At 38.9% G+C, this 24,476-nt stretch overlaps 1 protein-coding gene across 1 annotated transcript; it reads left to right on the top strand.

Annotated features, from left to right (window-relative positions):
- Positions 1–8,391: 8,391 nt before the first annotated feature.
- CLUL1 (clusterin like 1) lies at positions 8,392–24,311 on the top strand. Its single transcript, XM_069853938.1, has 9 exons — positions 8,392–8,468; positions 9,393–9,502; positions 10,774–10,922; positions 13,962–14,129; positions 15,683–16,133; positions 17,405–17,542; positions 18,998–19,212; positions 20,710–20,880; positions 23,780–24,311. The coding sequence occupies exons 2-8, from the start codon at positions 9,400–9,402 to the stop codon at positions 20,875–20,877; spliced, it is 1,392 nt and encodes a 463-aa protein (XP_069710039.1). The 5' UTR covers positions 8,392–8,468; positions 9,393–9,399; the 3' UTR covers positions 20,878–20,880; positions 23,780–24,311.
- The last annotated feature ends 165 nt before the right edge of the window (positions 24,312–24,476 follow it).

Raw genomic sequence — 24,476 nt, 5'->3', positions numbered from 1 at the left:
AGATGAGGGAGCTATGCTTATTTACATCAGCTAGAGATCTGATCTGTTGTCTTCTGAGTTAATATATAAAAGTGTGTATGCGTGCAGTTAAACATTTAAGAGAGGAATAAGCCTTCAATAATCTGCTCTTGGGATATGAGATATAACATTAGAGACAAAAGGGCAAAAGGTTGAAATGAAAGCTTATTTCTTCCTGAGGTCAGGTATGAAAATACATAATATGATATTGTCTCCCAGTGCAACGGTGAAATACTTTTACATAATGTTTGCAACATATTCACACTTATTCCATGAGCCTTCAAAAGCTTTCTAGCACTTAAATTGTTATAAATAAATCTGTGTTATTTCAGAATTTTTAGTATTAGTCCATTCCTGTGTCCTATATAATGTGACCAGTGGCTCTGGCTCATTTTGCAAACAATGCGAAGTGGCCGTTTCAGATCAGCCACTCTAGGAAGTTAAGTATTGCCTAACTCATGGTTTCAATTATTTTCTAAAGGCTTCTATATCTGTCTGTTGACCAGATGCAGAGCCAAAGACCTTCTGTAAGATGCTCAGAATACAGAGTGAGCTACTCTGTAGAATGCACTACTGCCCCAATACTCGAGATTTTTGTCCATATTCCAGAGTAAAACCTCCTTTCATGAAATTGCCTATAAGGAATTTGAAGATGCAAACTACATTGTACATAACAGAGATTCAATTATTAAAGAACTAAATAAATCTTAACTTGAAGTAGCAAACATTTATATTTTGCTGCAGAACTTCCAGTTGGAGCTGAGGTGATTTTTTTTAACATCTTCAAATTTTATGAAAATCTCAGCGTAGTGGTGCAAAATGGTCTTGGTTTGCATAGGAGGAAGCTTAGTTTTCAATAGCTCAGGAGAGGCAGGGCTCCACTGTAATGAAACTCTCTAAGAGCAAAGAGGTCATCACACTAGCAATTCCTGGAATAACACTTTGATGTAAATGCTGAGTCAGACAAACAAAGCTATAAAAAATTGTGCCACAGAAACACAGCGAAGCATTTCAAGTTAGCATTTTTAGAAGAAATTAAAATATCTCCCAGGTAAATGTATAAATATGAACCTACCCTGAATATCCCTTCGGCAGATAGACGTTCATGGACTTCTTGATCTGGAGACAGCATTTTCTTCATTGTGCTAAGTAACGCAATAGCCCTATCTTTCAAGATTTTTTTTTACATTCTTAATCTGTAGAAACAAAATAAAAGCATAAACATCAGGAATCCCTACCAGTCACTGTCCAGAAAGTAGTGTGTGTGATACTGTGCTGGACTCTAATTATAATGTAGCCAGCCCAAAAAACTAAGTGAAAATGTAGCATGACTTTGAAGTATGAGAGTGTAATCCTAAGTAAGCAATTGTACTATATTGTGCTCTGTAGGAGTTTGCCGTCATCTTTTGTGAGTTTAATACTGTGATTCAAGTTTTCAGTTTTGTGACTTGGATGTGTTAGCTGCCGTCTTGGCTGACTGAAGATTGTGCTAGGAAAGGGCTGACAGGATTTTGTACCACCTGAAATAATTTCTAACTTGGTCGCACTTCAACTGTGAATGCTCAGAACCTCAGAACATATCACACATGCATGATACGCATTGCATGTATCTGTATTTAATAGGCTATCTATGTATTCTGTGTTGGCCTGTGTTATATACATCATAGCACCACAGAACGACAGAATGTTTTAGGTTGGAAGGGACTTTCAAAGATCACCTAGGCCAACCCCCCCTGCCATGAGCAGGGACATCTTCCACTAGATCAGATTGCTCAGAGCCATGTCCGATGTGACTCTGAACACTTCCAATAATGGGGCACCCACAATTTCTCTGGGCAGCCTGTTCCAGTGTTTCACCACTCTCGTCATAAAAAAAATTCTTCCTTACATCTAGTCTGAATCTACCCTCTTTTAGTTTAAAACCATTAACCCTTGTCCTGTCACTACAAGCCTTGGTAAAAAAATCTTACCTTTCTTATAGCCTGCTTTAAGTATTGAAAGGATGCAGTAAGGCCTACCCAGAGCCTTTTCTTCCCTGGTCTGAATAACCCCAACTGTCTCAGCCTTTCCTCACATGATGTCTCCTGTCCCATCCCTCTGACCTTGATTATGACCCTCCTCTAGGACTGCTCTAACAGGTCCATGTCTTTTTTTGTGTGGGGATCCCTAGAAGCTCTTTTGGCCTCTCATCATATGAAAGATACTCCAGTCACTGAATTGTTTTTATAACCCTGCACTGGACTTGGTCAGTGTGTCCATGTCTCTTTTACTGGGTCTCTTTTACGCTCCAGATGTAGCTTCACAAGGGCTGAACAGAAAGGAAGGATCACCTCACTTGACCCGATGGCAATCCTCTTCTTAATGAAGCTCAGGATGCTGCTGGAAAACACAAACAAGCCAGGTCATGCTGAAATTGCATGCCACATCAGTCAGATTTATTTGTCCCAATTTTAGAGATCTACATTTAGGTTAGTCTGCTGTGTTCACTTTCTAGTCAGGGGAGAAGAAACAGGTCTTCTGAAGTGCAACCAATCTAACTCTGAGGTCAAAGTCTACAGTAGGTCAGTTAAATTGCAGCTTAGCCTAGAGCTCTTCTTTGACTACGTAGAAAACCTAGATTGCTCACTAGCTTAGGTTCACACACTGTGCATGCTCACATCTGGACTAAGAAGTCCCCTAATTCTTTTCTTAATGCTTAGTATTTCACAGTGCCTGAAAATATATTAAGCAACTTGAAGTATGGACAAACCCCCTATTCTCTGCCAGAATGGTTTCACACCAGAACAGAAGGAAACAGGAGGAATGAGAAAGGATTTCAAGGTTCATATAGTTGTCCTGTCCTGCCACATGAGCATCTTCATAGGCTCCCTACATTTTTGTAATTTGCAAGAACTAATTAACTGTTGGTAGGGAATATGGAAGCCTATTTTATACTTCATATACTTCCAATTGGAGAGACTGTTCTCATAAGTGTTTCCCATGACATTTTGGTACTTTGTAGTCTTTCCTATCTCACCTTCATTTCCCTTTCTGCCTTTTTTTTGTCTCATTTCTAATTTTCATTTGCTCTAAACTCAGTTTTTCTTTTTTATTCTCCTCCCATTTGTCAGGTCTCTGTAACTTATGTTGTTTTTTCACAGTGCTTTAAAAGCTTTGAGTACTGAGGCAGATGCATGGGGCAGTGTACTAGTTATATCAAAGGACAGCTGTAAAAACATGTCCAATGGCAGTTAAGCAAGAACTCTTAGAAGCATGAAGTCATTAATTCTAATTGCAGCAAGGCTCTTCTTAGAAATTGTCCCTAATATTTGAAATGGAGAAAAAATCAGCTTCAGGCATCGTTCCAGCTTTTCTTCCTTCCCTTTGGTGCTACTGCAAGCAAGGAGACTGCATGCATCCTATTATCTGCTGTTCCGAGGAAGCATTATCTTCAGGCATCCCTGTCTGTGCTTGCTGTCCTTCAGGCACTGAAGGACACTTTAAATGTAGCAGAAGCAAGAGGCCAAGTTACCAGCCAGAAGCTTCTTCCTTACCACAGCAATTTTCAGTTTCTTCACCAAGTATTATCAAGACTGTATCTTGAATGCCTTCTGTTACTTCTCAAAAAAGCAGCAGATTAGAGCAGTGAGCATCTTCAAGAGCTGTGCAGCAACTCACAAACTATCTATTGGTAATTCAGTCATCTTAATTTCCTGAAACTCCAAAGTTGTTTCCAATAAGCCACCTGTATCTAGTTGATACAGAACTGAATGATGAAGACAATACATAAGCAAATCAGAGGAAAACACACGAGGAACCCTCTTGATTTCAGTTGCAGGCTGAAAGCTGATATAATACGTGTCTGCATGCAATAAAACTTTCTTGTTTTAATATTTCTAGCGAAGACTGAAATGAAATCCTTGCAAAACATCTGGTGCAAAACTTCAGCATTTCAATATTAAATGCTTCCTGAAATCTGTTTGTGTAACTGTACCATGCAGATTTGCTTCATAGCTTTATAGTAAATTGTTTCCAACTCATTTTGTTATCCTTGCACTGACTTCCTGCTGATAACAAAACATTAGTAGTAGTGCTACTCCAAATTCAATAGTTAGCTGATATCCCAAGCACAAATTCTTAAGACAACCGCATAATTTTCTGGTTCCAGCTCGGTATTTCCTTACATTCAGCTCTAAGGTTTTGATTCTCTGTTCCTTAAAATTAATTTAATTCCTTTACATTATAGATTTGTCTTCCCAAATATAGCGTTCAGTATTAGAATAGGACCCTTCTGTAATGCCTCTCGATAAGGTGTGAAGAAACTATGTATGTCCTTGTTAACAACAGCTGTCACGCTGCTGCTGGGACTGGTATTTAGAACTTCATGACAAAGCCCTGAAGGGCACGGAAAAAAAAAATTCAACAGTGAAGTGGAAGAATTTCTCCACACCTAATAGTCATCCTGAGCATACATGGATAGACAAGCAATAGGAAATCAGAAAAGGCTTATACATTTTAAAGCACGCTAAGCCTTGTGAAGATGGTGTTGCTGACCTCAAAAGCTATAGCTTAATGGTTCCAAATAAAGCCATGTTAAATCTTAGAGTGATGGTGTAAGTTATGCAGGCTGATTTCATGCCTTCAGCTTGTTTCATGTTTGTGTTGAGCATAGTGTGGAGTCCTGACCTGGCACTGCCTCTCTTCCAGACAGGGTAGTTGTGTCAGCCCAATTCTGAGCTGCAGAGCTCCTGCACTTTGTCACGCTGACACAGCTGTGCTGCTTTTGGGGCCTGAGCTGGTATTTTTGCAAGATGTGTAGTTTAGACTTTCCCTAGTTATCTAACCCAAGGCAGCTTCAGCTCCTTCAACAGGGACCTTCCAGCATGACTGAGAGCATCTCGGGAGCTTCCCTCTCTCGCCAAGCTAAAGCAGAAGGCCTGGTTCATAACTTCAGTTACACAGGTAAATCTCAAAGACAGACTGAACACAAATCAAAGGAGGACTCCAAGAGCCTTTGAAATACAAGAGAAAGGAGAAACCACACAGGGTCTCCTGAAGTACTAGAAAGGATTAAAAAAAAAGACAAAGAAAAATTCACACACCAAAAGTTCAATACTATAGGCTTAAAACCCATGCTAACTCTTAGCAAAGCTTTATGCATGCTTTAGATTAGCCATGTAATTACACCATAAACTCCCACTAGGGTTTAATTTCAATTGAAAGCAATGGAACTAATGGTGTACTTACAAATAAAGCTAATTAAGATCTTGTAGAGCTGGGGAATATTTCATAAAAGTATCAAGAGATTTAATGTCAATATATAGCACTTTGCATGATCATAGAGCCTATAAATATGTACAAGTATTTTCAGTCTGGTCATTATATGACTGGCCTAGCTCGGAAAGAAATGTGAAAATAACTAGTAGGAAATTACTTTTTCAAACAGCAAATAATTTTATAAATACATAACTGGAACAAAATCCTACAGCTGATGTATAACACAGGAAATTCCATTTCAATATATTTCTTGATGCTTAATCCTGGCAGGTGGAACGGATCAACAAAAAGGGAGAAGTTACAGTACGTGCTGAAAAAATGTTATACATTTGTAGAGGTCATCCAACAGGACAGAAGGAAACTCCACAAAGCAGCTACAGCTCTCATCACTTGAGTTCAGCTAAGTTCAAGCTCCATGTATATCTGTATTGTTACTATTATTTATGTTTCAATTCATCGGTATCTTGCAAAAAGCTTATTTTTACTGAAATCCTTTTTTTTCAGTCTAATTTCTTCTCATATATATACACATATTAATTTCAGTTAAAATATCAAAGTACAGGAATGCTAGTTGGAGTGGGGAAAAAGACACTTTCTACAGCTTGCTCACAAAAACTTCTTCGCCCTGTCTTGAGTATGATTCAATATTAGAAGAGTATCTAATAAGCTGCAACAGCAACGGTGAGCACTGAATCACCTTGCTTTGAACTGTGAAAAAACAAACATGACAGTACAAAGTCATGACATGGTACAGTATGGCTGATTGAAGCCCTCAGATTCAGTGGAAAATAAAATATTAAGAAGAAACTGTAAAACATGGATGCTGAGATAAAAATTGGAGCTCTCCAATAGGTCACTGCAAATCAGATTTGGAATGTCAAAAGAAAAGAGAGTGGTTATTAGATATGAAACCTGAAGATATAATTGATGAGATTCTGGCTTAATTAAATACAAAACAGAAACGAGAGAGGAAAAGATTTCCAGTGTGAGCATGACTAATAACTGCCTTTCAAGAACAGTGCTGGGTTCCTAAGTGCAGTTTGAAGGTTAAATTTAAGCCTGAGATTAACTTTTAACAGGCATACTAGCCCTAGACAATTTTGTCCTCCGGTTCCTTAGACCTCTTCTTTCAGCCATTAAATATGAATAATAACAGTAGAGCAAAGAACTAGAATTGGGTGGTTTTGTAAAAAGAAATAGATACATATAATAATGCCTATTTTTGATAGGAATGGTTGGACTCGATGATCCGGTGGGTCTCTTCCAACCTGGTTATTCTATGATTGTATGATTCTATTTCCATGTGATTACATAGTGGTTATAATAAAGTGTAAGGAATAACATCTAAGACAGGACTCCACCAGGGCTCCATGTTTCAGCTTTAGCTTTGGTATAGATTGCCTTTACAGAATGACTTGGCAAGGTGCAAGTGTGTATGACCAGAGACCCAGAGACACCTTCAAAAGACAGGCTTTGTTCTGAAAATAAGCAGTGGGATCTGTGTCAGAGGCACCCTCTAGCCTCTCCGCCCTGCAGCAGGAGTGCTGCTCTCTGTCCCTGCAGGGCTGGGATCACCTGCTTTCTCGCAAGCTCCTGTGAAACGTGGATGATGTGTGGGAACTGCCCTTTTTACTCTGGATCAAGTAAAGCTTTCTCTATATCAAGTCAAGTCCAGAAAGGCCAGCAGTAGCTTTTGCTACTAAATCAATAGTAGCATAGAAAAATGCCAAAAATGAGGGGGCAAATCTCTCCAGTGAAAGACTGAAGTCTTTGTTATGATCTATTACACATGTAGGCTAGTAACACACACTTCACAAGTGTTTGTAATGGATTGTCATCCTTTGTGCAAATCTATTTTCCATTTACTCTCTATCCTGAGCCAAGGATGAGGCCCAGAGGAAAAGACTGCCCCTGTTACTTCAGCCCAGGCCCCAGGGGTGCTTAGAAGACAGTCTGGCCAGGGGATTGCGAAGTCAACAAGGATGCTTTCTTGGTATTGCCACAAAAGAGAACTTGAAAGGTTTTATGTAGTGATTAGTCCTAGTCAATGGATTAGCAGCGTTTCAGTGAGCCAGCAATTCATATATATTAAAACAAAATACATATTCCCCTCCCATCCATCATTTTCAGAAAATAAGAGTGGAGCTATCTTAATTTTTAATGCAAATAGAGGACTTATAGTTCCCATTTGAGCTAACAGGTCTCTCCACTCTTCCTGATAAAGTGTTTAAAAATAAACCCCTCAAATCTCTTGCCTAAGCAGCACTAATCATGCTAGATCTTAACCATCAATCATCAATTGGCTTTTATGAACTACGAGGTAAATAAAAAAGAATGGGAGTTTTAAAACAGCTATTACAGAACATGAGCTACAGGCACCTACTTTTTCTGTCTTCTCTTTGACTTCAAGGTAGTATTTTTCCTAAATATCACAAGATAGGATATACTTGCTAACAATATTTGTCTGTATTTTATATCAAGCATCTCTTAGTATTTAAATATCTCATTTCAAACTATCCAGCACTTCATGCAGGTCAGATCTTACACATATTTCACACAGAGATTAACTGAAGAAAATAATTAAAAGGGCAAACTCCCAAAGCATTAGCAAGTATAATGATGTACAAAATGGCAAAATTTGCTTCTTTCATTTCAGACTCTACTCATATGCCAGCCTGTATGTGGATTCCTGAATTTTTTTTCGATTTCTGTGTCTTCAGAAGGTATATGAAGAAGGCCATTACATAAGCTAGTGGTTTTTTTATAGCAAACTAAAGCTATGCTGAAGAGCTTAAATGTTGGAAGCTATTTTTAGCCAGACTAATTGTAACAATTCCACTAAGAACATAACCTGCAGATGTCTCCTAAAGAAAAAAGCAAGACGATAGAAGAGGTTGCAAAATGAAAGGCTACTGATTACAGAAAAATATCAGATCCAGATTACATTAAATTATGCAATTCTGCCCAACGCTCCCCCTAGTGGTTTTGCCCAGAGACACGAGCATGAAGTCCTATGCATACAAAATCCTTCAGCCTAATGACAAAATGTCCCGTTAATAGGATTAAGTACCTTCTCATCAGATAAGTAGAACATAGCAAAATCCCTGACACTCCCAGCAATTAGATCAGAACACGGTCCGACCCCGTCCTGACGCTGGGAGGAATTTTGCAGAAGAGGGTTTCCAGTATTAATGGTAAATATGCTGGGCTCTTTTTTTACTTTTCTTTGGTAATGGACATGTATTTCTTTGCAAATTTAACTGGCCTTTTGCTATAAATATAAATGTATAATATGCAAATAACTGTAGAAGTAAATCCACGCTATAAATAAACCCAGGCTCTTAATTTCCATATGCACTTGTGGCTGATAACTGCATCTCCAAGAAGGCTATACTGGCTAACAAGTAGGCACTTAAATACCATTTTCACTTAATCAGACAGGAACTATAAAGCGCAGTCTCAAGGTTTTGAAAAAAATAAACATTTCTCTTCTCTGCTCTTGGGAAGAAAATAAAGCACATGGCATTTTTTCCCTTTATTTTGTAGGAATTTCTTTCAATTGCTGATGCGTTTATTTACAAAATTGACTGAACTGCCAGTTTTTTTGAAAACCTATTATTGTGTTTCATATATGAAGTATTATCCTGAAGGACAACTAAAGGAATTGCACGTATGGAAACAGGAAAGGGAACAACATTCTAGAAATCTTCCTTTTTCAATTTAGCAGTAATGTTTAGCATGGATGCATTTATAAAGTGAACTAAGAACGTCAGAGTGTAAAATCAGTAGCTTGTGTGTTTCACAAAGTAAAAGAGACAGGCTGAGCTGCAGTAGCTTCCAGTTTCGCATATATATGTCCTAATTCTGTTATACCACTGTGCAAACTCAGTGGAATTAATCTAGTTAGTCTGAATAGATAATTGCAAATGATGTCAGGCTTCTTACTTGTGATTTCATTAACAGTAGCATTTAAGTGCTTATTAAGGATCTTAGAAACCATAGTTTAGTTAAAGTCAAAACTAACAGAACTTGTAAAATACTTAGTAAACATTATACCTAGGCATTTGAGCATCATGAAGATGCCTACATTTAACTGTGCCAATCTGCTTCTTTAACAGAAAGAACATGAAGCCCGCTTGGTTATATATCATATACATGCTATGGCTGAACGGTCATCAGTGTGCACCGACAAAGCAGGAGGAAACGAATCTCCGGGAAAACCTGAAGTGTATGTATGTTTTTCTTACCAGGAGTGTGCTGGACACCCCTGGACCCAGGTCTCCAGTCTCCTAGAGCATTTTGACCTCCACACTCGCTGGCATCTGGAAGGATTTTATTTCAAGTGTGGTGCTTAGAAATTATTATATAGCTGAGTACATGCAAACACACACACACACACAAGGGGGAGACATGAACAAACAGGATGAGAAAGTAAAGGAATTAGCAGATAAGCATCCCCCTTACAAAAAAGTATTTACAGAATTTTTATCAGTCATTTGGTCTGTTGTAGATCATAGAATATAAACTGGACTCAAAATTCAGTCCAACAGATTGTGAATTATTTTGTTTGCTTAAATAATCTTCAAAAATGTTTATTCTACAATTTTATGCTTTGCTGGAAAAGGTGATTATTGCAAATAATTGAAATAAAGTTACCTAATTTAGAAAAAAGCAGCTATTAAGCATGGCTTTATTTTTGTGGATAGGAATCCCAAGAGGATGAGCCATGAAATATTCCTTTGCTTCAGTCTATGTTAATAATATTTCTGTAACAAACAAGAAGTTAGGGGAGGGGAAGAAAGATGTAAAGGAAGAAATGCATTACATGCTTTTGGCAGTCTCAGGGTAACATGTTTTTACCTGGTTTGTGCCATACCAGTAATATTAAGGGTATTTCTGTAAAGGCAACAAATACAGATAAAGGATAGGCAGTCACAGAGAGCTTCAAGGTGCAATGTGTGGGCCAGCCTGGGCTTTCACATAACTCTACAGTCATTACTTCACTGGAAGTCTAGAGGCTATATTTTTATGAAAGCAGTCTGAAGGGAAACTGTCACAGATTCATTTCAGATCAAAGATAAATACATAGGTCAAATCACTAACAAACTGATGATTAATCCTTGGAGATATCAAAAACCCAGGACGAGGTCCAAAGCGACCTGCTGTAGTTGACTCTGCCTGTAGCAGCGGGGTGAACTCCATGAACTCCAGAGGTGTCTCCCACTCTCAACTATACTGAGATTTAGTCACCAGAAGTGGGACAGCCGTACTTATAGCTTGGGTTACATGCAGGTCATCACTGGCAAAGGCTGTGGGCCAGATTCTTATCTGATGGAAATTTTCTTGGCTCTGTATTATTCAGCATTCACTACCTCAAGAATTTGGCTGTGCAGCTGTAGGGAAACATAGAGCTGCTTAATTCTCCGTCATCATCAGTATACAACAATTTGTGCTAGAGTTGAAATCTGATTAAGTCACCTTCTAATTTGGCTTTTTTAGTATTATCTGAAGTTGGAGAGAAGTATGTAGACGAAGAGGTAAAGAAAGCTTTGATTGGTATTAAGCAGATGAAAATTATGATGGAAAAAAATGAAGATAAACACATAGATTTGATGAAAACCTTGAAGAAGAGCAGTGAAGAAAAACAGGTAAATAAAATGCATCTGAGTTTTTTCTGTTTGAGTTTTTGTTAAGTTGTGGATCTTTTTAATCAAATATAAGGCAGGTTGTATATGGAATTAGCCTTCCTCCTGGAAGTGGTATAGCATGCCATCGCACTTAGGTCAATGGGCAACCCAAAAGGGATCCCTTGGTGTCTCCCCTTTCCTGCAAAGAATGCAAACCATATTGTACGTACATTCTGAGCAGCACGCATGTCTTTTTGTAGTCACATAGTAAAGCCAAGATAGGAAATCTTTGTTTCTCCCTCCTCTCATTAGTGGAAGAAAACTCTCATGGCACCTCTATCAAGGCTCTCACTGTCTGTCTCCTGGAAGCTGGAGTTTGGCCAATAGACAACCGTTAGTAGCCTATCAAGAACCTGGATGCTCACATTTCAGAAGAATTTAAAGCATTAGTTTATACTTGCCCGTTTTTTAAGGGCTGGACCCCAGCAGACTGAGCCTTCAACGCTAAGGGAAGTTTTCAGACTGCACTGGAATAAAGCACTGAACAAGAGCACTGTCTGCTTCACTGGTGCCTAGAGCTAGAGGTGAAGAGTTTCCCTTTTTTCAGAAATACAGCTTTCTGACTGTGACACCCTGTTAATTTTTCCCTGTGGCTGAATGTCTAAGCTATTTCTAAAATCAAACCGAAAGAGTAAGCACTAGAGAAAATAAAGCTGAGTTACTGCAAGTTAGCCCGTTACCTTCTCTCAGCCCGTCTTGGTTATAAGGCAAAACGTGTTATCTGACACCACCATCCTTGCGATCTCAGCTCTCACATCTTACAGAATCATAGAATCATAGATACATCATTGAGTCCAACCATTCCCATCATCCACTAAACCATGCCCCTGAGCACCTCGTCCACCCGTGCCTTAAACACCTCCAGGGAAGGTGAATCAACCACCTCCCTGGGCAGCCTGTTCCAGTGCCCAATGACCCTTTCTGTGAAGAATTTTTTCCTAATGTCCAGCCTAAACCTCCCCTGGTGGAGCTTGAGGCCATTCCCTCTTGTCCTGTCCCCTGTCACTTGGGAGAAGAGGCCAGCACCCTCCTCTCTACAACCTCCTTTCAGGTAGTTGTAGAGAGCAATGAGGTCACCCCTCAGCCTCCTCTTCTCCAGGCTAAACAACCCCAGCTCTCTCAGCCGCTCCTCGTAAGACCTCCAGCCTCCTCACCAGCTTTGTTGCTCTTCTCTGGACTCGCTCCAGAGCCTCAACATCCTTCTTGCGGTGAGGGGCCCAGAACTGAACACAGGATTCAAGGAGCGGTCTCACCAGTGCCGAGTACATAGGGAGAATATTCTGCATTTGGGAGGTAACCAGCAGCAGTCTAGGCACAGTCAGGTCACCAAGTGGAAATACAGCAGTTCTGCAGTAAAAGGAGACATTAAATACTGTATGTGGACTAAAAAATTGCTTTGGAGAGACAACCTGAGTTTTGTAGCCTCCAGACGCCAGAGCTGCTGCAACAGCAATGTGTTGAATAAAGTATCGCACTTCCTGCTTGTTTCTTGAAATCTTCTGCTTTGCTGAATTTAGCCCAAGGCAACTGCAAGCAACTGTATAAAGATGTCTCATGCAGGAGGTCTAAAAACTCTGCCTCACATGTCTTTATACACCCCAGGTGACAAGACATTTACCAGCTTTCTTTGCAAACTTCGGACCCTCAGAAAAATATCAAAGCCACAAATTATAAAGTTCTCTAGAGAAAGTACAGGGGATCATGGGAATTTCCAATGTCCTAATACAATGGCTAGGCTCAGAGCCACATGCTCAGATGATGCTGAGAAACAGAGATCACTGTATATAAAAATACATAAGATCCTAACTATTGCTTTTGGTGAACTTGAAAGAAAATTCCATCTTGGCCCAACATCTAGTACTTAGCCTAAACTATTTCTATTAGCAAGCCAAAAAATACCTAATAGTTTTCTAACATCTTTAGGAACACCAATACACTGCCATTGTCTATGCTGTCGTTAGTTCTTACTGGATGATTTCATTTACATAACATCCATGGCTAAAGTTCATAAAACTCTGAAAAAAAATATGTTCAACAGATAGAAAATAATTAGATAAATAATTAGATATAGACTATGAAGACCACAGTTACCATCTCCACTAAGCACATTCTGACAGAAGCTTGCTTTTCTGTGAGCCTCTTCCCTATTGAAATACTGCCAGAAAGGAATAAGAACGACCAATTAAAAGGTTTCTGCTGTACTTAGGTACAACCTGGAACATTGTTTGGGAAACTAAACTATTAGAATATCTTGTAATTGCAGAAAGTAATTCACGATGAGCATTCTACTTGAATAAGAAGAATATCTGCCTTTCCATTACCAGGTCTCTTCTAAAATAGTGCTTCTGAACTGCTCAGCTTTGTGCTCTTCCTGATGAAGAATGATCCAATAAATAGAAACAGCATTGTAAAATGCATCATTTCCCTTCATTAAGGAAGGAGCACCTCACATTTCCACAAGAGCAGGAAGAAATTCCCTCACTACAGTCTTTTGAATAGGATAATCCCAAACAGAGGAAACTCTATAGTTTTACATATTTCTGCATTAGAGAAAGTATTTATGCATGGCCAAGGCCTAGCCTGTTGAAATATCAGTTCCTTAAAGAAAGGAGCAAAGCAGCAAAAAAGGGCTGTTTGAAGAACAAGTGAATACTGCAGATACGATATGGCGAAAAAAGATCTAGGTTGAGCCAATGACCCTGTAAGAGGCTGGTTGAATGCTTCTTGCACAGAAAGATGCGTGAGTTTTTTCATTACCTCAAAGATCCAGATAGACTGTAGACATCCGTTTAGTTTTGTACACTGTGCCCTCTGAAAGAATAGCATCAGGAAAATCTTGTAAGGAAAGTTTTTCAGTTTTTGGTTCCTCCATATGTGACTGCAGCTAAGAAGACCACATACCCTAGCAGCTGGGGTTTATCAACACTGGGATGAGGATGAGTATTCAGAATACTAATCTGAAAATTACCCTCAAGTGATTTTTTCTTTTTGCTTACTTAGCAAGCCTTGCGACTTATGGATGAAGTAAAGGAAAGACTAGAAGAGGAAGAAAGACAATGTCAAGTATCTTTGAAAGATTTATGGGATGAATGTGAATCTTGTTTAGAAAGTACCTGCATGAGATATTATACAACTTGCAAACATGATCTATCAACATTTAGAAGAAAGGTAGGAAGAGATTTTGTATCTGGGAAATACTCTTGAATTCACCTAACAGTTTTAGAGACAGCATATCTTATTTTCTCAATGCCAGCTCTGCCAGTTGTATCAGGTTACTGAAATTAATTTGATTTGGAGGGTGTGGAAATATGAAGTTATATGACTGTGATTACATACAATTATATTCATTGAACACTGAGCCAAAATTAGTTCCGTTGCATGCTAGCATGACTCCATGGACACTGATTATTCCCCTGACTCCAGTGGAGTCAATGGAGATATGCAGCAATGTCTCTTACAGCAGAACTTGCAGCAAGATGCTTGACAACTGTTTGTGAAAAATAGCACGTAGACTCCTTATGGTCCGTCTGAAAATCAGCAGAGTTAAAGATGTAGATATAGTTAGCAAAATTCCATGGGGAAAAAAATCACCTACTTATGCAACATCATTCTTTTCTGTCTTTATTTTAACCTACTCTTAAAGTAACAAAATAGCTTTAAAATGCTGAACTGTTTTTTGACAGAGGAAATTGTCAGCAAATGAGATTCCCCTAATTCTACCAGAAAGAAAATATGCTGGTACATTATTATTACAATATTTAGCAAAATCATGATCATACTTTTTATTTGGGCATATGCTTTAAATGCAGCTTAGCAACCAAAACTGCATAATTGCTGCTATTGAATTTTAGCCAGATTACCTAGCTTTCACCTCTCCAGGCACTGAAAAATAGGAAAACTTAATAATGGAACACGATGTGTTTTAGAAATGACAATCTTTAGAGCAAAGGTGTCTAACAGTTGTGCACATTCTTAAAAATATTCAGGTAAAAATGTGGAAGATATTAAATTTATGTACGTGTGTATGTGTATGTGTATGTGTACATGTACGTGTATGTGTATGTGTATGTGTTTGGCAGGCTGTTTATTGACCCTTACTGGTTTTCTAATGCCATGAAGTGTGGCTCCACAAAACATTGCATTTGCTCATGTGGGGTAATATGTTAAAGCATAGAGCAGGGAATCAGTGGCTGAGACCCAGGGACTGGGAACTCCCCAGAGTAGAACTGATACTTGGTCTCTTCTATCATCAAACCATGGACTCAGTGTCACTGCTTCATTGATTTTAATGGGTTTCAAGCATGTGAGGACTTGGCCATTGATGAGAGAGGGTAGGGTGTTTCTAGATCACAGCGAGAACAATTACTTTCTGTTCCCCACACTGCACATAAGTACCAGAGAAATGTTTCCAAGATAAAGTCCAAATTGCTTCTTGGAAGAAACCCAAATGCCAATGCTAACTTCGAGCCTCCACAGATTAAAGGCCAACTGGCAACCCTTTTACTCCAGATCTGATTTGGAGCTAATGATTTAGATTGGATGGACTTTAACCCTTTGGAGTCTAGTGTCTTAAACTGCTTTGAAGAATATGCTGTGTTTGCAGATATTAAGAGGGCATTGTTTCTATGGGTATTTGATAGAGAAAAATTAGATCCACTTCCCTGAGAGAAGAAAAGCTGACAACTCATCAGACAGTTGATCTATCTCCTTCTTATACACAGGTTGAAGATTTTTTGAAGAAAATACCTCCACTCATTTTTTCTTTTCCTGAAGATCAAGGAAAAGACATCCATTTTAATGAAAAGCCCAAGAAAGAGGATACCCAGCTAGTAAAAATGGAAGATTTATTTAGCCGACTACTGTCAGACATGAGCTCAGTATTTGACAGAAGCTTCATTTTTTTCAAGCAGATGCAAAAGGAATTTGACCAGTCTTTTCAGATGTATTTCATGTCTGATCTGGACTTGAATGAGTCCCCCAGCATGCCAGCTTTACCTGAAGACACCACAAAAAGCGACAGCTCACAGAAAGGCTGGGGTGTACCTGGCTTCTTACAGACAGTTTTTGATTTCAGTAAGACAGTGTTTGATGGTGTCAGTGAGGTGATTGCCGAAGTAGTTGATGAATACAGAGATATTAGAAGAGATGCGCCAGAACAAGCTAAAGGCAAGTGTTAGATAATGAAAATCAACTGCACTGTCAATGACATCAACCCCCCCTGGGACTGCTAAACTATGGTTAATAATTCAGTTTGAGATATGTTAGTATGAGATACAGTATGGAAGCTCTCAAGCCTTTCTTGGTTAAGCAGACATGCGTAAAAGATAACTTTATTGGTTATATTAAAAGGTACAAATCACCTAGAAATCTCAAAGAAATGTCACAGGGGGACTTGCAGGTCCTACACAGCCAGATTTTCATGGCAATTGTCAAAGTATTTGCAGGAGTTCCTCAGGGGTGCTTGAACTCATGACAGATGCTGGTTTTTATAAGTTTGACTGACAGGTCTGATCTCGGTGTTCATCAGGATATGATATGTATCTTATCATATTGACAAGTCATCAGTTCAAAAAATATGTACAGTAATTCTATGACATGTCAAGGCAAACCCCTGCCCTTGTCGAAAGACATTTAGCTCAGCCAGACAGCTACAAGGCTTGTTCTAGGCTTCCACAGCAACACAGTGGGCCAGTCAAACACAGACCAGCCAGCAGGTTTTCCAGAAACCAGAAAAATTCTGGACATAATGTTGCTTTTGGATGATAACTCTCAATAGAGGAAACAACCTTGATCAACTTTCAGAAGACAAATAAGCCTTATCTTTCATATCTTACTAATGCAAGTAGAAAAACCAGCACCATTCAAATATGTGCGGGTGCCTGTCTATAAGGACATACCACAACTCTGAATGGCAGGTGACATAGCCAGTCTACGCTCTCCAGGAAATACAAAGTTAAGTGATGCTACAACTGCAGTTTTTAATTTTTCTTGTATCATGACCCACGTTACTGCAGCAATAAGCTTTGGTACTGTGCTACCATCTAGCTGTATGTGATTATGAAACATCTGGACTTTCAAGGGTCAAAAAATCTTATTATTGCTCACACATTCTAGAAATAACATGTAATAATATTAGCAATTGTTTGGCTATTAGTGGGGAATATACCAGTATGTCTTTAGAAAAGAATATACTACAGTGGCATTAATTCCTTGAAAGAAAACATTATTTGTATATTCTCCTGATTTCTAGATTTTAATATTTTATTACTTATTTGTTGGTGCGTTTTGGTTTTTTTTTTTGAGGGGCGAGGGAGGGATTTATGCCAGATGTTTTGAATTAAGGGCAAAAATATATATTCTAGCACACCAAGTAGGTAACATATGTATATTTATCAAGACCCTAAGCTTAATGGCAGTCTAAAAACACTGTGACTTTACTCTAGATCGTGACAGAAGTGGCATGTTCCCCCAAATTGTGTCAGGGCGCCGCAGGCCTCTGTGCAGGGAGCTTCGTGAGAACTCCTCTGGATGCCCACAGTTTCATGAGAGATGTCAGAAGTGTCAAGACAATCTTTTGCATGGTAAATAACTATTTTCTGATCTTTTTTCCATAATGCATTGATCACTTGTTTGTAGAGTTTGAGGCTGTCATATTCTGCTGTTCTGTTTCCATGGTTTTGGAATGTTCAGTCATTGAATTTTTACTGTAATTATGGATGCAAATGCTATTCCTCGCTCCAGACAATTTCGATTACCTTTCCCACTGTCTCCACAGAGTGTCAGTATAACTCAGTTGTTAACATACCCCTGCAGGTCCAAAGAGAAGTTCTACACTCCTTAATAAAATATCTATATATTTTGTTAGAGTTGCTACCCTACAGAGAAGGAAGGGGTCAGCAGTAATCGATGCTGCCTGGGTGCAGAAGTGCTGAGCAGAAAGCAGGGAGAAGCACCAACTCCTGACAGTGTCCTCTGCAGACTACAAGTGCTCTTTGTTTGAACCATGGCAGCAAACAGGGCTGACACGAAGGACAGAAAGGTTGTCAGTACGTAAGCAGATGGCAAAGCTCTGGCACACACTCTCCATGGGTACCTGGAAAAAAATCACACTGCATCACCTAGAACTGCTATCAGGACTTTCGCTGCAGTGCAACACGTCTGTGTTTCCAGAATTACTTTGGTCTTAAAAGCCACAGAATATGTTTAAACCCAAGTGTATTCAGACTACTTCCAGTGCAGAAAATATTAATGATCCAATGACACATTTTGAAAAGAATATTGAATCACTTCCATTTCACTAAAAATATCTACAAACTGTGTATTACAGGTACCAATTTGTATCTGTGGTTACTGTACTATCAGCCTGAAGGTGCCCCTTGACAGCCTTATTTGACAGAGAATAAACTGAACTTTCTCCATAATAATTTTTATATAGGTTGAATATAATGTTCTTGTTTAAAATCTGTATTTTAGTAAAGAAAATATAGCAATCTTCAGTGCTGATTTCATGGCAGATATTACTAGTCAGATACAATGATATAGCTACATACAATGTCTAGCTATCGTTAGACAAATATTAGGCCTCAGCACTTAACAGGAATACTAACATACATTATGGGCTTTCTTGAAATAACCTATGTACTTGGAAGGATTCAGAATGGATTATGAGCAATTATAACAAAATATAAGGTATAAGGAGATTATGAAGTTGCTGTATGTAAAATCTACCAGTTCTAATTTAGCATAACAGAAAATCTATTGCCATGAACTATAACATAACCCTTATAGTACTTGGTATGTCATTGTAATACAGCAAGTAGGTTAATTAATCCATTTAGTCATTATAAGCCTAAACTGCATCTATTAAAATAGGTAAGCAAGAACTACTCCATTTTTTTTAGCATTATTTAAACACCAATCCAAAATATGCCCCCTTGCTAGACTTTTTTACAGTTTTCTATACTTCAGATACAAAAGATGAAATACAGGACATGTTACATTCCCATGAGCTTCATGCTGCCTGTCTTTTCTAACAGATTGCCCAAATGTTCCTGAACTGCACATCAAGTTTGATGAAGCCTTTAAACTGGTTAATCTCTCCGGGGAACAGTATGAGCAGATTCTCCAGGTGGTTCAGCGTCATACAGAAGACACTTCCTACCTTTTGAACAAAATGAAAGAAAGATTTGGGTGGGTGTCTGAGTTATCCAATACGACCATTGGACCAGAAAACATTTTCAATATAGTTAAGGTAAGGGTTATCTACTCAAGAGAATTACTGCACAGTACCATCTTTGACTTATGCATTGCTCATATTCAAACTTTTGGGGATTGAGGATGTTTTTACACATGTAATTTTTGGTCTTTAAAGTTCCTCCTCATCTTGAATTTTCTATGCTTAATAATCCCTCAATGAGCCAAAACTCCAGAGATTGGAAATTATTTTCCTGTAAATCCTTTTAGTCTGATGGATGGCTGACAAACTAACCTGAATCACTGTCAGATAAGAGTAAATTGACACCATCAGCTATTACTGGCCTTAGATTACCTTCCCAGATAAATTTCACTGTACTGGTCAGTAATACATCCTTAGTGGATCACTGAATATCTAGTTACATATTTATATCCATACCTGTATATCCCAAAGCTCAAAGAAAGCAAATGTTATGCCAGTTAATGCAGTGGAAACTCCACATCTTTAACAGCATCTGTCAATATTCCAATAAGTACATCATCATTAAATGTATCTCACACTCAAGAATATACCCAAGGTAAATCCAATCCATTTTCGTAGGCAAGGGACAAATCCTGTTCTCTCTTTCAACTCTTACTACAAAACTTTATATGAAACGGTTGTACAAATCACCAATAATCACAAAACTAGGAACAGGTGGACAAGCAATATTTAAGCATGCTTTCCCAACTGATTCTGAGCTATCTGCTCCAGAAAAAATAAAACTACAGAAATAAGTCTCACTTAGAAAAGCACATAGGAATGAATAACTAGAATCACACAAACTTTGTCTTGAAATTAGTGGGTTGACTCACACACAAATTTTCATTAGGAGATCAGAAGCTCCTTACAGATATAGTTCATGGTATAAATATTAACATGTTGTTCTTTAATACAGTCTTGCAGTGCCATGTCAGCTCTTCCCACTGCCTGAAATAAGTTCTGGCATAAATTCAGACACCCTCTGTGTTTTCAGGAGAAACTAATTTGTAGGAAGTAGGCAAGTCTTACGAGGACCGGCTGAGGGAAATGGGATTGTTTTGCATAGAGAAAAGGAGGCTGAGGGGGGACCTTATCACTGTCTACAACTATCTAAAAGGAGGATGTAGAGAAGTGGGTGTCGGCTTCTTCTCCCAAGTGACAGGCAATATGATAAGAGAGAATGGCCTCAAGCTGTACCTAAGGAGGTTCAGATTAGACATTATGAAAGATTTCTTCACTGAAAGGGTGATCAGGCACTGGCAGAGGCTGCCCAGGGAGCTGGTTGAGTCACCAGCCCTGGAGGTATTTAAATGATGGGTAGGCAAGGTGCTTAGGGATAGGATTTAGTAGTGGACAGGTATGGTTGGACTTGATGACCTCACAGATCATCAATCATTCTATGATTCTATGAAGTCTAGAAAATTTTTATATTGATTTTTTCTGTATTTAAGAAAATAGGCACGGTAGGTATAAACAAAACTGAAAGCAGGCAGTAGCCTGTAGTGTCTAAAGTACTGATTTGTTCTCTCCTAGGTGGTTCCTGGGGACCCCTCTGGTAAAAATGAAACTGTGGTAGACGTGAATATTCTGACTTCACCTACTTTCACCATTAAAGTTCCTCCCAACATAGACCCAAAGAGTGCTGAATTCATTGAATACATAGCTGGGAAAGCATTGCAACTATATAAGCAGAATTTTTAAGTGGTAAGTTCATTCTTTCTCCTTTCATGGAGAACGGAATTCTTTATAAGAGGTGTTTACATTACAATAAACTTTAGCTGGAACAAGATTCAGTCATGGTATACTCAAGACTGTCTTTCAGAAAGAACACATTGATTGAGAGACAAACACAAATGTTACAAAAAAACAAAAACAAATGCTCAGTGTTCTAGACTGCAAAACACAGACATGACGATATTATAAGACTTGACTTATTTAACTGTGAAATCCTCAATCTTTAGGTAACATCTGGGATGAGGCAATGTGATGATAAATGTTCCTTCAGAAAAGAATTGCCTCACAAGCCTTGGCATCAGAAACCATATCTTTGTCTTCATTAATCTTGAATAAACTGGAACAATCACTATTTATTATAGAGGGTAGGGTGCATTTATTTTAGGTGGTGTCTAAGAGCATGCTCCTTACTGTTTTTTATTATAAAGGAGTGCAAAGTTAGAATCAGCATCGTGACTTGAGAGAGCTCTTACCATAACATTTTCCTATCACCAGCGCACTCCTCAGATTAATGGTGTTAACAGAGTCTGCAGTTTGACTTGTAGGAATGTGAATAAAAAGGTCCTTCTTATGGACTTCTAAACATTTTTGTAGAAAGGGCTCACAGAGGTCTTTCTCCACCCTTAAAAGATTTCTGGATGGGGAGGGATGTACCAGGCGGTACCAGGAGAAAACAGCACTTCATATCCTTTAACCCCACAGGGAACCTCCAGGAAAGAAGGGGTGGTTTCAGGTATCATGCTGCTGTGGGGCTAGTCAGGCACCATGGGAAACCCACAAGGCTCTGAGATACACAGTTCTGGTGGCTTCTGATTCTCATAGTTGGCTCTCCCAGGCACCCGAGCTGCAAAATGTGGAAGACCTACAGGCAAATCACTGCCATGTCCCCTCAGTCTCCTGAGAAGGCACTTGGGGTGGGTTGAATCTGGCTGGATGCCAGATGCCACCAAAGCTGCTCTATCAATACACCTCCTCAGCTGGACAGGGGAGAGAAAATTTAATATTCTCATGGGTCAAGCAGAGGTTACTCACTAATTACTGTCCTGGGCAAAGCAGACCCAACTTGGGGAAATTAATTTAGTTTATTGCCAATCAAAATCGGAGTAGGGTAATGAGAAACAAAATCAAATCTTAAAACCACTTTTCCCCTACCCCTCCCTCCATCCTGGGCTCAACTTCTCTCCTGATTTCTCTACCTCCTCCCTCCCTGAGCAGTGCAGGGGGATGACAAATGGGACTTGTGGTCAGTTCATCACACATTGTCCCTTCTGCTCCAGCATGGGGTCCCTCAGATGGGAGACAGTCCTTCACAAGCTTCACCAACATGAATCGTTCCTATGAGCTACAGTTCTTCATGAACTGCTCCAGTGTGGGTCCTTCCCATGTGTCCTTCCCCACAGGTGCAGTCCTTCAGGAATGGACTGGTCCAGCATGGGTCCCTCACAGAGTCACAAGTCCTGTCAACAAACCTGCTTCCTCCTGGGCTCCTCTCTTTCCACCGGTTCCCAGGTCCTGTCAGGAGCCTGCTCCAGCATGGGCTTCCCATGAGGTCACAGCCTCCTTCAGGCATCCACCTACTCTGGCATGAGGTCCTCCATGGGCTGCAGGTGGATATCTGCTCCACCGTTAACCTCCATGGGCTGCTGGGGGACAGCCCGCCTCACTATCATTTTCACAATGGGCTGCAGGGGAATCTCTGTTCCAGCACCTGGAGTGCCTCCTCCCCCTCATTCTTCACTGACCTTGGTGTCTGCAGAGTTGTTTTTCCCACGTTTCTCACTCCTTTCTTCCAGCTGCTGTGAACAGCATTTTTTTCCCCTTCTTAACTATGTTATCACGGAGATGCTACCACTGTCTGCTGGGCTCAGCCTTGGCCAGTGGCAGGTCCATCTTGGAGCCACTTGGCACTGGCTGTACCCAACACAAAGGAAGCTTCTAGTAGCTTCTCACAGAAGCCACCCCTGTAGCCCCTTTGCTACCAGAAATTTGTCATGCAAACACAATACAACACTAGATTGGACAGGGCTCCTCTACAGGTCACAGGTACAAGGCATTGTCATCTTAGCAAATAAAGCACGACCTGACTGCACACAGAAGTCTCAGGAGGCAAATAAAAAAGATTCCACATTAACAAAGTAGATGAAGAAAATAAAATATCAATGTGTTTAATTGAATCTGGCTATTCTTTTGTGGTCAGACTCACAGGTTAGAAAGGTGAGAAAAATCACTTCTACCAGAGAGGCTGAAGTGGACTCCAGAATTTAGACAGAATATAATAAGCCTCATTATGAACTTTGCTTAGGCAAATATTGGTGAAATTATGTGCATATTCTATTTAAAATACAACTATTTTTTAACATTTATAAATATGTCAAATAAAATGCTCAGCTCTTTCTCTAGTTTTCCTTAATAATTCTCTGTAATATTTATATGTAGTTACTGACGACACATACCCTTTCAGATCATGCAAAACTAATCTTCAAGGCCTAACGATGACAATATTAATTTCCTTAGTGTGATTATTATTTTTAGACTGAATGTTAGTCAGATTTTTCTGTGCTACCATTTCATACCTGAGAAAAGTTAAGTGGCATTAATTTCCAAAACACAATATCATTTTCTGTTCAGCTTGGACAACAGACTTAGGGTACACAGAAGTGCGATAAAAGTAAAGAGTTCAATCTCTACAAGAAAAGAGAAAGATCTATAAGAAGGGAAAAAGAGAAAAAATATCTGTTTCTATCTGGGGTTTTTTTAATGTGTGTTTCTGTAGCAGGGCACACATACATTCCTGATATATTTATTTTTCTTATACCTTTTTCTCAGTCCAAAACCAAGATGTTTAATTTTTTTTTTTTTTTCCTCCTAGGAAAGAAGATGTGTGAAATCTTTCTTCCTGAAATCTCATATAAACTCCTTGGGTGAAATAGCCCTAAGCTCAACCCTTAGCTAATTGTTAAATGACAACGGTTAAAATAGTTGCAAATAAGCACAATTTTGCTTAGTAAATACTGTGACATATAAGCGAGCAGACTGTAGAAATATTTCTACTCAAAACCAAATTCAAAGCTATTTTAATGTTAATTTATTTAAATAAAATGTTATTTATGTTGTAAATTAGGTAATCGTTGATAACCAGCTATGGCTCTAGTTATGCAAAGATTTAAGGAAATAATCAGCTGTAAGCATACAAATAATTTCTATTTGCATACTTAAGTTCAAGCACATTCTTAAACCTTTTCAAGACTGGTCCCTACAGATGTTGCACATTCAGCTAAGTCTGAATCAACCACATTTCCATATGTATGTAGCATATTATTTTCCAATGAAAATGTTCTATTTCTTCTTGCAATTGCTTTTGATGTTTGTCATGTACATTAAATAACTTTTCTGAATATGCAGTAATGAGTAAGCCTTCTGCCTTTGACCTTTCTTACTTGTAGCTTGCCTCTGAAGTCATAATTTACACGGAATCCTTTATCAGGAAAGATGTTTGCTTTTTCCTAAATGATACACATTAGCTTTCAATGGCATTTGCAAATCATAATGAAAGGTTAGGAAGTGAT

This window comes from Phaenicophaeus curvirostris, chromosome 3 (genome assembly GCF_032191515.1).
Source record: "Phaenicophaeus curvirostris isolate KB17595 chromosome 3, BPBGC_Pcur_1.0, whole genome shotgun sequence".
Classification (NCBI taxonomy): domain Eukaryota; kingdom Metazoa; phylum Chordata; class Aves; order Cuculiformes; family Cuculidae; genus Phaenicophaeus; species Phaenicophaeus curvirostris.
This window is presented reverse-complemented; position numbering and strand designations above follow the sequence as displayed.

Excerpts from the sequence above, each read along its gene's own strand:
- CLUL1 (XM_069853938.1), top strand. The coding sequence starts at position 9,400 with ATGAAGCCCGCTTGGTTATATATCATATACATGCTATGGCTGAACGGT. Across the intron at positions 14,130-15,682 it reads TATCAACATTTAGAAGAAAG|GTTGAAGATTTTTTGAAGAA; the intron begins GTAGGAAGAGAT and ends TCTTATACACAG. Across the intron at positions 16,134-17,404 it reads AGAACAAGCTAAAGGCAAGT|ATCGTGACAGAAGTGGCATG; the intron begins GTTAGATAATGA and ends ACTTTACTCTAG.